The sequence below is a fragment of the Loxodonta africana genome, chromosome 2 (genome assembly GCF_030014295.1).
Source record: "Loxodonta africana isolate mLoxAfr1 chromosome 2, mLoxAfr1.hap2, whole genome shotgun sequence".
In the NCBI taxonomy this organism is placed as follows: Eukaryota; Metazoa; Chordata; class Mammalia; order Proboscidea; family Elephantidae; genus Loxodonta; species Loxodonta africana.
This window is the reverse complement of record NC_087343.1, coordinates 102,669,909-102,684,468: the sequence shown is the minus strand read 5'-3', so window position 1 is coordinate 102,684,468 and position 14,560 is coordinate 102,669,909. Positions and strand designations below refer to the sequence as shown.

The following is a 14,560-nucleotide window of genomic DNA, read 5'->3' as shown; positions in this document are numbered from 1 at the left end:
TAGAGTTTCCAGGGATTGCCTGGTGGATTTGAACTGCCGATCTTTTGGTTAGCTGCTGTAGCACTTAACCACTACACCACCAGGGTTTCCAAAGCACTATATATAATTGCATTGGTGATAAATTTAAGAAACTAATCTATGGTGTCAGAAGTCAGAATAGCGGTGACCTCTGGGGAGGGGGGTTATTAACAGGGCAGAAAATGTTCTGTATCTTGATCTGGGTGACAGTGGCAAGGGGATGAATACATACGTAAAAATGCAATAAGCTGAACTCTAAGATCAGTGTGAATTTACGTACTTTACCTTTGCTAACCTCTGGCTGTTGGGTCGTTTCCGACTTGTAGCGACCCTAAAGGACAGAGCAGAACTGCCCCACAGAGTTTCCAAGAAGCGCCTGGTGGATTCAAACTGCCGACCTTTTGGTTAGCAGCTGTAGCTTTTCACCACTACACCACCAGCATTTCCTTACCTTGCTATATATACTTCAATAAAAAAAAAAAAAAAGGATAAAACTAAAATTTTAAAGACAGCTTTAGTGAGGAAAATACCACTAAGAAGATCTGAAAAATCAAAAACCAAACCCAATGCCCTCAAGTCGATTCCGACTCATAGTGACCCTACACGACACAGCAGAACTGTCCCATAGGGTTTCCAGGGAGTAGCTGGTGGATTTGAACTGCCAACCTTTTGGTTAGCAGCCGAACTCTTAACAACTTCGCCACCAGGACCTCAACCTTGTAAAATACCACCAAATCAACGTGAATCCTGGGTTGACCCTGAGATATTTAACAATAATCTTCATAGCAACAAATAATGAAGCCACCAGACCTGGAGTAAACCTCTCTCAGGTGATGTAGTCAGTGTATTCAGCTTATTGATGATCTAAAAGTCCTGCTCCCAAGCACATATCCTTATGTGTACAATCTATCCTTCTCACTATGACAGATGTTTAGATTGCTAAAAAATAGTTTTCCAGAGCTGTGTCAGCCTACTACCTCTTATATATCAAAAGAACACAATTACTGGCTACTGTGGATGAGCAGTTTAGAAGACATATTGTATCCATCAGAACCACGGAAGCTTCAGATACTCTCCTCTGATGTTTCATTAGCATATCCAATGACAGAGAGACAGCAGCTGGTATTTGAATCTGGAGGCAACTTCTGTTTTTAAAAACCTGTATTCATCATTAATAAACTTAGCTCTATTAAAAGTAATGTGGTACCTGCACTCTCATTATAATACAGAAATTTAAATACTCACCATTTTGTCTGGTACCAACAGCAGCAATGATTACTGGAACTGAATTTAATGCTCTTTTTATCACTGGAATATAGTTATCCTTTACTTCATGGAATGAAAACTTGTCATTTACATTGTATTTTATCACAATGATGTCAGCGCCTCCAATTAGATTTCTAGAGGTGTACCAATCACTGTCAAAAATATCCTAAACCAAAATGCAAATAGCAGTCTTTAGTTTACCTGTCGTGAAATCAATCGTAAAATCAACTGTAACATATTAGTTTAATTTTTCTATATTTTAATGTTTGCAATTCATCAAGTAAACTTAATTTTTAAATAAGTAACCACAAAAAATTAAAATGTTTAAAGTCTGTCAACTCAATTTTTTTTAATTTTTACTTAATTCATTTAGCCTAGAGAAAATAAAAAAAACAGAAGATCTAGAAAATTTCTGAGAATCTGATTAAACGAACAACCTCTTTCAACACTCTATTAAAAACAAACATTTTGGTTTAAAGTTATGTACGCTTTTATCACCTAATAATTTCAAGTATGTAACACTAGGCATTAGATGCAATGCACTAGTATGAGTGTAGACACTTCAAAGGATTTTGTGTAACTCAGTTTGATGCTGCAGGATTGTTCAGTGTTTTGATGATGTAAATCAACTGTGAATTCTGGGTCGTTTCAAATATTTCATCCATATTTCCAAAATTCATATATGCTTTTCAACTTTAACCATTCTTTGGACAATACTGTATGTGTGTAGTGTATCTGTATGTGCGTGTGGGCGGGGGTGGTTTATGCCTCTGAAAGGGACTGTGAATGTTATTAAGGGGTTAACATGGTAAGGGTTACATCTGCACTGAAGGTATATTGCTGTAAGTGAAAAGTTCAGGATAAACCTCTCCATCTCTCACAAGTACACTCAAAGGACGAGTACAGAAGTTATAAATATGAATACCCTTTTGAAAATGGGATGGATACAGCATTTTTTAAGTTAAAAAAAAAACTGGCAAACTGTGAAATAAAAACACCAAAGGCAAAGGTCTGCGCTGGGCAGGGGACCTAACAGTGGGTGGAAGTGGAGTAAGACACAGCAAGAAACGTGAAAGCTTCCCAACAGAGTTCTACTCTAATTTCTAAGTCCCAAACCAGAAAACCTCTTCAGTTCCAACTGTTATATTACTCAAGTTCAGATATATAAGTATGACAAAGTATACAAGTGTAACAAAGAGGGGAAAATCAGATGAATGTGATAAAAAATTAAATATACGCAGGACCAATATTAAACAGCTATTTCACTCTGAGAGAACAGATCAAAATAATTTCTCTTTGCATTCCAGACAGTTCGAAATTCCAGAGTGACCAGAAAGGTATATGTGGGGAAGGGTAGGAAAGGAGACATTTAAGGAAAGCTGTCATGAAAAAATGGGTACTTGCACCATTAATACTGTGGTACTGAGGATCTGAAGACTATAATTGTATTTGTAATACAAATCAGAGCTTCAAATACTGTACACACAAAAAATTGTAAATGTATTACCTGGTTTTTCTTTTTTGGGGGAATATTTTTGGTGAACAGGAAAAGATACAGAAATGTGAAATGAAATAACAGTGTAACTACACAGGAAAAGGGAGTGGGTTGAAGAGATCTATACTAAATAATGAGCTACATCTAATAAATTGGAAACACGTTTATTTAAAAAGCGCCAAGTATATATAGGGCAAGGATCCTGGGTAAGACTAAGGATCTACAGACAAGAACCAGGAAAGAGAAGCACAACTATCTCAATCCGAGTCTAAGACAACAATGCATTTTTTCCTCAAACTATGTCAAAGTGCTCCATTTGTTTCCAGAATTATGAAGGAAATCAAATTCTCCCACCCTTTGTAATTCAGTTCCAGGATTTCCTCTAGGGGGTTATGCAACAGAAGGCTTGGAGCCGCATTTGGAGAATTGAACTCATCTTTTGAAAAATCACTTTTAAATACCTTTAAAAATACTTTTTTTCTAAAAAATCTGAATTTATATAGTGAACTTTATTCTGCTTGACCGTGAGACTGCAAATACAGCACCTACTAAGTACTAACATCACCGCCTCAATGAACTTTGTGTATATACTGAATGATGTGCAGGAAAACTTTACTGTTGCTGAGTACAAGTGATACACGGCTAAAATAGCAGTAAATGCTCATTTATCAGAGCAGCTACCACTTACGGAGCATCCACCATGTGCCAGCCGCTATCCTAAGAATTTTACGTGTGCTATCTCATTGAATCTCATTGAATCCTTACCACAGCTCTAGGAGACAGGCAATATAACGCTGAGAGATGATAAATGACTTACCAAGGACACACAGGCATCAAGTGGCAGTGTGGGGTTCTAAAATCAAGTTCTTTTGATATCAAAATCTGTGCTCTCTCTGCTTTGCCATATTTAATGCTCTGATTCAGTACATATGACAAATATCAGCAGATGAATACAATCAACTTTAATATCTCTGATGAGCTTTCCTTACCACCAAAAGAAGAAAAGCACTTTATAAAGCGTAATCCTAGAAATGTATGCTATTATGCCTGCTGACCATTATGACCTAGAAAATTGTACCTGGTTACAAACTCAGCGCCTTAAGCAGGGCCAGAGACTAGCCAAACAAAAACTGATTAGCGTAATAAACCATAACACTCAGTATATGGCAAAAATCCAGGCCAAAGAGGCTTACTTAAATCCATTTGGAAGATTTCATTTACTATACACAATACACGGGGTCACCAGTACTGCTTTTTGCTAAATTAACAACATAAACAGGAAGCGGTTAACAGCTCAGAGAAAAAACAAGAAACGCGAGTCTAACATGCTAATTCAGCTTGTTTTATTTTCCCTACATTTATTTACTCTACTAACTCACGTGTTCAAATGCATGTTGAACCAGTAAGTTTGTAGGCAGTAAGATTCTTCACAATGAAAGAGATGAAGTAAAAAAAAGTGTTTCATGTGTTTGCATGGACTCCATCAAATAAGTTCTCTACCAATACTTCTTATGGTCAGCATCATCACTGTCATAATTAGGGATTTAACAGCAACGCTGTTATTGAAAAAGCCTGGTTTTCATTTATTTTAGCCACTTTCCCTTGTTGTAATTTGCCATCGAGTCAAATCCAACTCATAGTCACCCTTATATGACAAAACAGAACTGCCCCATAGTGTTTCCCAGGCTATAATCTTTACAGGTGCAGATTGCCAGGTCTGTTCTCCTGAGGAGCTACTGGTGGGTTCTAACTCCTAGGCATCTGTTCCGATAAAGATTCCAGCCTTGAGAAGCTTACGGGCCAGTTCTAATCTGTCCTATGGGGTTGCTATGAGTTGGAATCACCTCGATGGTATACAACAACTACTAACTTTCCTTTAACTGAAAATTTATACAGGCAAATGATCTTTTCTTTCATAATATGGAAAACTACATATGAAACTTCTCTATGGACATTGTACACACTTCTTTAGAAAGTGGTGCTAGTTCCTATTGGCCCCCATTAAGGTTTTTTTTTTTAATTGCTGTTTGAACGCAAAATCTCATTTAATGTTAATCTGCGTATTTTCTTTTCAGACACTGAATTTTCTTGTATTATAAAATTCAATCTCTAAATGCAATATAATTCCAATTATCAGTAAAAAATCCAATTTTCAAAGATTAAATGAAAACGTTCAAAATATAATGTTATTGTATACTGGAAACATTTATGTGTGCGAGGAAGTAGATTCCTTTCTCCTTTTACCAAACAGTAATTACATTGGAATTGATCAACTGTTACAATTTATTTCGATTACTCCAAATTTTTTCAAAATTAATTCTAAGCACCAGTAACAATATCTCTCATTTATGTATCACTAAAAGCAAATGGCCAATATATTAACAGCATCTGCATTATTCAAAATAAAAACACTGATTTAAAATTTTCAGATATAGATAACACTAAAAATGAACCATTTAAAATTAATTCTCAGCCCTGTCTTTTTCCCCTTTCCAGAGATCCTATTTCTGAATGGCCCCAGTCAAAGCGTTTTTACATTATCACCCACTGGGTAGGCATGAAAAAACATAGCTGTCTGCTGGTGAAACTTAGTGGCCCCTTCCCTTGGGGTTGGCACATTCAACTGTCAGCTGCCTACCAAGGGACGATCCACAGCGGTGAAGGGTAGGAGTAAGTGCTTCACATTCCCACTGGGGCTTTTTGCCTTCCAAGAGTGTTCTCTGACTGGGCTGCCCCCTGCTCAATGAAACAAAGAACCAAAGATTTTCCCCCAAAATGTTTAAAAACTCTACCCAGGTGACCCAGACACTCCACATTCAGGGAAGGGGCAAAGAGGAAGGAGAAAAAAAAAAAAGAAAGAAAAGCTCCTTTGGCCTCGGCACAGAGCAGCTGCTGCCGCTTACCCAGACAGGACAGTCGTGGACCACCAGCTTGACATTCCCAAACGCGCTGGCTTGATACTCGGTGAACACGGGGCGCGCAACCGTGCTGGTCGCGTTCAGCAACAAGCTGCTTTCGTCCCCCGAGACGAGAGGGCTTCTCCCCAGGTAAGTGCGGATGAGCCCCGACGGCCGATTGTCCTGGTGAAACGCGTCCCCCTCGTTCCCCAGCGCCACGATGTGAATGGACCTACATGGTCACAGAAGGGAGCCAGAGGAGAAAAGGACCACGGTCAGCTCGATTGTTCACTTTAATGGGAACAGGAAGTGCGGGGGCCAGACGCGCGCCAAGGATAGGCACGAGCCCCTCGCCTAGGCGCAAGACACGCGTTCGGGGTACAGACAATGGCAAGACCGCGACGCGTACGTACATGATCTCAAATCCACGGGCGGGGCGGCAACTCGGAGAAAAGCGGCTTCTCACGGCCTCTCAGGGCCCGTCGGCGGCGTGTTTACCCGCAATCCGCTCATCCCCGGCCGCGTCCCCCTCGCGCGCCTCCACCGCGGCGCCGCCGACGCAGAGCGAGGCCGCGCGAGCCAGGAGGCGAGGGAGCGAGCGAGCGAGCGAGCGGGGAGGAACGGGGCGTACTAGCCGGCCGTGTGCGCGCCGCCAGCCAGTCAGGAAGTGCCCAGGAACGGCCCGGGCGGCCACCGCCGCGAGTCGCCGGGCGCGGGGCCGCGCTGCAGCCCCTCTCTGCAGACCCGAGTAGATTCCGCTGACCGCAGCCCCCTCTACACTACACCTCCTCCGCCGGGCAGCTGTCGCCTCCTGCTGCTGCTCCTCCTCCTTCTGCTGGAGGGAGGGAGTGAGGGGAAAAGCAGGGGCCTCCGCCCCCTTGACGGACAGGGCGGGCGGGCGCGCACGTGTGGGTCCCCGCAGGCTGGTGGACGCGGGGGACGCGCTCCCCTCCGAGGCCCCGGAGCCGCGGCCAGATACAAAGGAGCGGCCGGCGCGGGGCGCCGCGGGAAATAAATTAACAAATAAAACGCACAAGTCCTGGAGCTCGCGGCCGCCTATCCGCCTGCAGCAAGTTGGTTCAACTCTGAAGGGCCTGTGTAACCAGAGCCAAAGAAAGTGGGGTGGGGCGGTGACGCCCCTGCTCAACTAAAGTCCAAAAAAAGAGGTGAAGGAAGCTTAGGATTCAGGCCGGTTTGCTCCGCTAGCAACCCGGTTTTTCTTCCCCTACTTGGCCTTGACCGAAAGTATTTTACCACGTCTGCTGCTTTGTCATTTGTCAACATGCACTACAGCTGTTTTCTAAAAGCATACTCGTGAGAAAAAATAAAGGCAACATTCATGCTGATGCAGAAACGATTCTTTGTTCACAAGCCAAGCAATTTGCTAATGTCGCTTTTAAGGGATTATTTACTATTTCTAGCTACTTTTGGCATATTCTACCCAAATTGTAGTAACTGCAGGATTTTTTTTTTTAAGTGTTGGGGCTTTTATTGTGATAGCTTTTAAAAGAAGTTATATGTGAGGTATTTGATGGGTTTGCAAGCTAAGTGCTAGTGTACCTGGAGATTTCTCAATAAACATTATGGCTACATATTTAATAATAGCTTCTCAGACCAACTGAAAAAAATCATGACCATCCTAATGCAAGGATAATTTAGATTATTTTATGATAAGGCACTTAAGTAAAGGTTATGAATGTCCCCAAAGGACCTCGAACTACCTCAATGCAAATGAACAGTGGAATTCACTACTAAAACCAGGAAGAAGGGCCAGGGGTTACTGGGGGCTCAGCTTCTCCATAAATATTAAAATTCTTACAAGTGCTCTGAGTTGAAAAAGTTCTCATTTATCCTTTTGTTGATTTATTTTGGCCTACTTTGAAATCATGCTCTTTTCTTTTCTCAAAAGAGCTATTTTGAGGGTATGAAATACTAGGTACTGACTAGGGCAGTGAAAAGGCTAGGGTATGAGGCCTTGGGAATGTCTACAATTTTTTATTATGAGCCCTTATTGCTCAGTTGAAAGTAATAGTTTAATACTCAGGTAGGACATAATAGGAGGCATTCTGTGTGTGGTCGCTGATTTTTTTAATGTAATTTCCCTTTGCACTCAGTATGCTTTCTCTTTTAGTCTCTAGAACGTAACTACCCTGAGAAAATCGAGAATACAGGATCACGTTTTCTGTTATGTCAACAGAAAATGTACTTCCTTGTTAGTCCCTTCCAATAACCCACAAGTCAAAACAAAGGCTTTAGAAGTGTGGCAACTGAGAGTGGCAGGAATTCATTCTTCCCTCAGTTACTGAGTATGGGAGCCAGGCCCATGCAGGTAGACATGGGACATACTAAGGTAAATGACCAAGTCCTTGCCCTTGAGAAGGTAAGTCTATTAACAGTCACTAGATTGTGAATATTAATGAACCCAGTCCTTTTGAAAACAAGCTGGTCTTTAAATAATTATAATACAGGCTTATGCATTCAGTAATAGAGGTAAGAATAAATAAAGGTCAGTGAGCATTAAAGAGATCTGTGTTTCTATGTCATCATAGAGGAAGTAACCATTGACTTAGGTCTTAAAAGATGAGTTTCTAGATTTGGAGAAGGAGGAGGTTGGAAGGGAATGAGTATCAGGCAAAGGGAACAGAATCACTTATAAAGGTGTGGAGACGTGGAACATCATGGATGGCTTAAGCAGGGACCCATGAATGATGTAGTATTGTCTGCAAATTCTTATATTAAGGAAGGCAGAAAAGAAAGTGGTGGAAGCTTCACAAGAGATTTCAAAACTTAGACCTGGCGATGGTCAAGTTATATGGAGACCCCCTGGTCTAGACCAGTCTCTGTGTATGTGACAAAGCCTAGCTAAATGCTCGTCAAACCTGTTTTCTCTTCTACAGCCCATAAACTATATTTTCCAATACTTTTGCATGTAGATAGGACTAGGTGATTTGTTCTCACCGATGGAATATGATCCCTGCTGTGGCAGTTAAGAGCACTGCCGTCTTCACTGTCTTTAACCTTCTGTCTCCTAACTGGATGAAGCCGGGTCAGCCTGGAAGCCATGTGCTTGAAGATGTTGGAGCTGCAGCAAAGAAGAAACCTGGGTTCCTGAATGACTTGTTACAGCAGAGCCTCCTCACAGCATACATTGTACTGTGATATAAAAAAATCTTTATTGAAGTAAGCCAGATATTTCGGGGTCAGCTATTACAGCCGCTAGTGCAACTTATCTTGGCCAATACAATATCATACATGGACCATCTTCTGATCTCTTAAAGATCTTTTTCATGTTTTTTTTTTTTTTTAACATTTTATGGTGTTTTAGGTGAACATTTACACAGAAAATTTGCTTCCCATTCAACAATTCACACACAAATTGTCCCGTGACATTGGCTGCTATCCCTGAAATGTGTCAGCACTCTCCCCATTTCCACCCTGCCTTCCCCGTTTCCATCCCTCCAGTTTCCTTGCTCCTCCTTGCCTTCTCATCTTTGCTTTCAGGCAAATGTGGCTGCCCATTTCGTTTCCTATAGTTGATTGTTCTAAGAAGCACATTCCTCACTGGTGTTGTTTACTTTATAGGCCAATCTATTACTTAACCGAAAGGTGACCTCCAGGAGTAGTTTCAGCTCCACATTTAAAAGGTGTCTTAGGGCAATAGCCTCTGGGGTTTCTCCAGTCTCCACCAGTCCAGTAAGTCTGGCTTTTTTTTTTTTATGAGTTTGAGTTTTACTCTACATTTTTCTCCCATGCTAAAAGGGAACTTCCATGGTTACCCAGATCAGAGCAGTTGGTGGTGGTGGCCGGCCACTATCTAGTTCTTCTGATTTCGGGCTTGAGGAGGTCGTGATTTCTGTGGACCATTGGTCCGGTGGAATAATTGCTTCCTTGAAGCTTTGGTTTCCTTCACTCTCCTTTGCTTTAGACAGGAAGAGGCCAATAATTGCATCTTAGATGGCCGTTCGCAAGCTTTTAAGACCCCAGAGACTACTCACCAAACTAGGATATAGAACATCATTTTTATGAACTATGTTATGCCAACTGACCTAGATGTTCCCCGAGACTATATCCTTTAACCTTCAAGCCCAGTAACTCAGTCCCATGAGGTGTTTGGAAATATCTAAAAAGTATCCATAACATGCCCCCTCTGTGCTCTATTATATATATGAATATATATGCAGCACATACAAATATGTATGTACAAATGCCCACAACTATACTGTAAATGCACATCCATGTACTTCCATATGTCTTCCCTCACCTAGATAGCATACCTATCTACTTGTGTAACCACTCACAAATTTTTGGTTGTTAATACTATTGTAGCAGAATTGTATATGTTACAGCATTTACCATAAATGTTACAGCATTTACCATAGTTGTCCTTTATTCTTGCGTACCTCTTAGTGTCATTATTTACCTTGGGCGCATTTTGCTGACTTCTCCCATATTGTGTATTGCCTTTCCCTTCACCAGAATTAACAGGTGCCTACTATCTAGTGAGGGGTTCTCCCTCCTTCACCCTCCAAACACTGATAACGATCAAAGAATTTTGCTTTCTGTGTATAAACCTGTTCTTTACTTTTCATAAATGTGGTATCATATGTTTGTTCTTTTGTGATTGACTTATTTCACTCCACATAATGTCCAGATTCATCCATGTTAGGTTTTGCAGACTCATCATTATTATTTACCATTGCATGGTATTCCTTTGTATGTATGAACCATATTTTGTTTATCCATTCATCTATCGATGGGCACTTAGGTTGTTTCCATCTTTTTACTACAGTGAATGCTGCTGCAATGAACACAGATGTGCATATGTCTATTCATATCACTTCTCTTATTACCCTAAGATATATACCTACGAGTGGGATTGCTGGATCATATGGTATTTCTATTTGTAGCTTTTAGAGGAAGCACCATACAATGTTCCATAGTTGTACCATTTTGCAATCCCACCAGCAGGGTATAAGAGTTCCAATCTTCCAATGACCTCCACAGCATTTGCTGTGTTCAATTTTTTTTTGATCAGTGCCATTGTGGAAGGGGTAAGATGGTATCTCATTGTGGTTTTGATTTCCAGCCGTCTGATGGCTAAGAAACACGAGCCTCTTTTCATGGGTTAGCTGCCTGATCGTCTTCTTCGTGAAGTGTTTGTTCATATCCTTTGCCCATTCCGTTTTATTGGATTGTTTGTCTTTGTGTTGTTGAGGTGTTGAAGTTTTCTACATATTTTAGAGATTAGATCCTTGTGAGATATATGTTGCCAAAATTTTTTTCCCAGTCTGTAAGTTCTACTTTTACTCTTTTGGTAAAGTCTTTTGATGAGCGTAAGTATTTAATGTTTTGATAAACCACTTATCTAGTTTATCTTCTGTTGTTTGTACATTTTTAGTTATGTTTGATAGTGTATTTTTGCCATAAATCAGGACCTCTAGCTTTGTTCCTGTGTATCTTCCAGGAACTTTAGAGTTGTAGGTTTTACATTTAGGTCTTTGATCCATTTTGCGTTAGTTTTTGTGTATGGTGTGTGGTATGGATCCTGTCTTATTTTGTGCAAATGGATATCCAGCTTTGCCAGCACTGTTTGTTAAGGAGATTATCTCTTCCCCACTGAATGGACTTTGACCCTTTGTTCAGCTGTCCATAGCTGGAACGATTTACTTCTGCGTTCTGAATGCTGTACCATTGGTCTATGTGTGTGTCATTGTACCAGTATCAGGCTGTTTTGATTACCCTGGCTGTAGAGTAAGTTCTGAGATGGGGAAGCTTGAGGCCTCCTACTTTGTTCTTCTTCTTCAATAATGCTTTAGCTATTCAGTGCTTCTTTTCTTTCCATATGGAGTTGGAAATTAGATTTTCCATTTCATTAATCAAAGAATGTTGTTGGGATTCGAATTGGGATTGCATAGTGTCGATAGACCCCTTTGAATAGTACTGACATTTTCATAATGTTAATTCTTCAAATCCATGACCTTGGTATGTTTTTCCAGTTGTCTAGGTCTCTTTAGATCTTTTCAGCTTCAACTTGAACTTGCATATGAGTAATTGATGGTCTGTTCCGCAGTTGATCCCTGGCCTTGTTCTGACTGATGATGTTGAGCTTTTCCATTGTCTCATGCCACAGACATCGTCCATTTGATTTCTGTATTTTCCGTTCGTGGTTTATGTTGTTGAAAAAAGGCATTTGCAATGAAAAAGTCATTGGTCTTGCAAAATTCGGTCATGTGATCTCCAGTATCATTTCTATCACCCAGACCATATTTTCCAACTACTGATCCTTCTTCTTTGTTTCCAACTTTCGCATCCCAATCACCAGTAATTAATGTATCTTGATTGCACGTTTGATCAATTTCAGACTTCATAAGTTGGTAAAAATGTTCAATTTATTCATCTTTGGCATTAGTGGCAGATGCATAAATTTGAATAATGGTCATATTAACTGGTCTTCCTTGTAGGCATATGGATGTTATCCTATCACTGACAGCATTGTACTTCTGGATAGATCTTGAAATATTCTTTTTGACAATGAATGTGACATATTTCTCTTCCTCTTTGTCATTCCCAGCATAGTAGACCATGTGATTGTCTGATTCACAATGGCCAATACCATTCCATTTCAGCTCACTAATGCCTAGGATATCAATGCTTATGCCTTTCATTTCATTTTAGACAACTTCTAATTTTCCTAGATTCATACTCTGTACATTCCACATTTTGATTATTAATGGATGTTTGCAGCTGTTTCTTCTCATTTTGAGTCATGCCATATCAGTAAATGAAGACCCCAAAAGCTTGACTCCATCCATGTCATTAAGGGTGACTCTACTTTAAGGAGGCATCTCCTCCCCAGTTGTATTTTGAATACCTTCCAACCCAAAGGCTCATCTTCTGATGCTGTATCATACAATATTCCACTGCTATCTATAAGGTTTTCACTGATTACTTTTTTTTTAAGTGGATCACCAGGTCTTCCTAGTCTTTCTTAGTCTGGAAGCTCAGCTGGAACCTGTCCACCACGGGTGACCCTGCTGATATTTGAAACACTGGTGACATAGCTTCTACTAACACAACAACATGCATGCAGGAAGCATCAAAAGGAGATGGTGGGAAGACACAAGTCACTGTACCAAAAAGAATTTGTTGATGTTCAACCATTTCAGGAGGCAGCATATGATCAAGAACTGATGGTATTGGGGGACGAAGCCCAAGCTGCACTGAAGGCATTGGCAAAAAACAAGGCTCCAGGAATTGATAGAACACCAATTTTGATATTTCAACAAATGGTTGCAATGCTGGAAACACTCATTCGTCTATGCTAAGAAATTTGGAAGACAACTACCCTGACCAACAAACTGAAAGAGTTCCATATTTGTGCCCATTCCAAAGAAATGTAATCCAACAGAATCCAGAAATTATCAAACAATTTCAGATACAAGTAAAGTTTTACTGAAGGTAATTCAAAAACTATTGCAACAGTACATCAACTGTTAACTGCCAGAAATGTGAGCCGGATTCAGAAGCGGATGTGTAACAAGATGTCACTGCTGATGTCAAATGGATCTTGGCTGAAAGGAGAGAATACCATAAAGTTGTTTACCTATGTTTCATTGACTATCCAAAGGCATTCAACTGTGTAAGTTCATTGCTGTCATTTTGTTATAATTTGTGTGTGTGTGTGTGTGTTAATGGTTTCTTTGTTCCTCTTAATTTTCTGTGCTGATTTCTTTTTGTATACAGGTTTTCTTTTCTTATCAATCGTTGTTGTTTTTGTGTTTTCCAAGCCTTTTTGATTTTCATCTTTATTTTAGTGAGTAGATTTATTACTTTTCTTTGTGGTTACCCTGAAGTTTACCACAATTTTTTTAAATTTAAAGCAGTCTGTTATATCTTGAAATCATCTTATTTCCTCCCCATATGGAAGCTGTATAGCTACATCTTTTATTCCCCCTTTTTGTTTTGAAGTTGTCATCATTTACAACTTAACTCCTCTGGTTCCCTGTAGTCAGGTTTTAGCTTTATTTTGCTTTTGTGAAGTCTTTATCTGAGTTGGTATCTGGGTGATACTGTATCTTTATCTCAGTTGCTGTCTGATGTCATTGGTTCTCTATCTGAAGAACTAGCTTTAATAATTCTTGTAAGGCATGTCTGATTTTTACAAATTCCCTTAATTTTTGCTTATCTGGGAATGTTAGTTTCACCATCATTTTTGAAAGACTATTTTGCTGGATATATGATTCTTGGTTGCATTCTTTTCCTTCAGGATTGTATATATGTCATCCCGCTGCCTTATTCCCTCCATGGTTTCTGATGAGAAATCAGCACTTAGTCTTATTGGTTCCCCTTTGTAAGTGATATTTCATTTTTCACAAGCTGCTTTCAGAAATCATTCTTTGTCTTTGGTTTTAGAAAGTTTGATTACGACACGTCTTGGTGAATTTTTTTTTGTGGGTGTGTGTCTATTCTGAATCGGGTTTGCTGAGCTTCTTGGATGGAAACTTTCTCATCTTTCATGATATTTGGGAAGATTTCAGCTGATATATCATCAAAAATTTTCTCTGTACTTTTTTTCCCCCGTCTTCTTCTGGAATTCCTATTATGCATAAATTATTCTTCTTATGGTGTCCCACATAACTCTTCGTCTTTCCTCATTCTTTTTTCTGATTGTTCCTCACACAAATTAGTATCACAGTATTTGTCCTCCTTTTTGCTGATTCTTTGTTCTATTGATTCAGTTCTGTGTTCTATGTTCTTCCACTGAGTTATTTATTTATTTCTGATATTTTATTGTTAATCTTCTGAATTTCTAGTTGTCATTTTTGTATGGTTTCTAATTGTGTATTGAGTCTGTCATTTTATTCTTGTATTATTTTCCTGAATT

At 39.8% G+C, this 14,560-nt stretch overlaps 1 protein-coding gene across 2 annotated transcripts in view; it reads right to left on the bottom strand.

Annotated features, from left to right (window-relative positions):
- RHOBTB3 (Rho related BTB domain containing 3) overlaps positions 1-6,209 on the bottom strand; it is a 66,803-nt gene extending 60,594 nt beyond the window's left edge. For both annotated transcript variants that reach the window (XM_064274231.1, XM_064274224.1), the window contains exons 1-3: positions 6,090-6,209; positions 5,683-5,908; positions 1,264-1,450 (exon numbers count right to left, since the gene is read on the bottom strand). In XM_064274231.1, coding sequence (XP_064130301.1) covers positions 1,264-1,450; positions 5,683-5,908; positions 6,090-6,091 — 415 coding nt within the window. In that variant the 5' untranslated portion in view covers positions 6,092-6,209. The remainder of the gene's footprint in view (positions 1-1,263; positions 1,451-5,682; positions 5,909-6,089) is intronic.
- Positions 6,210-14,560: the final 8,351 nt, after the last annotated feature.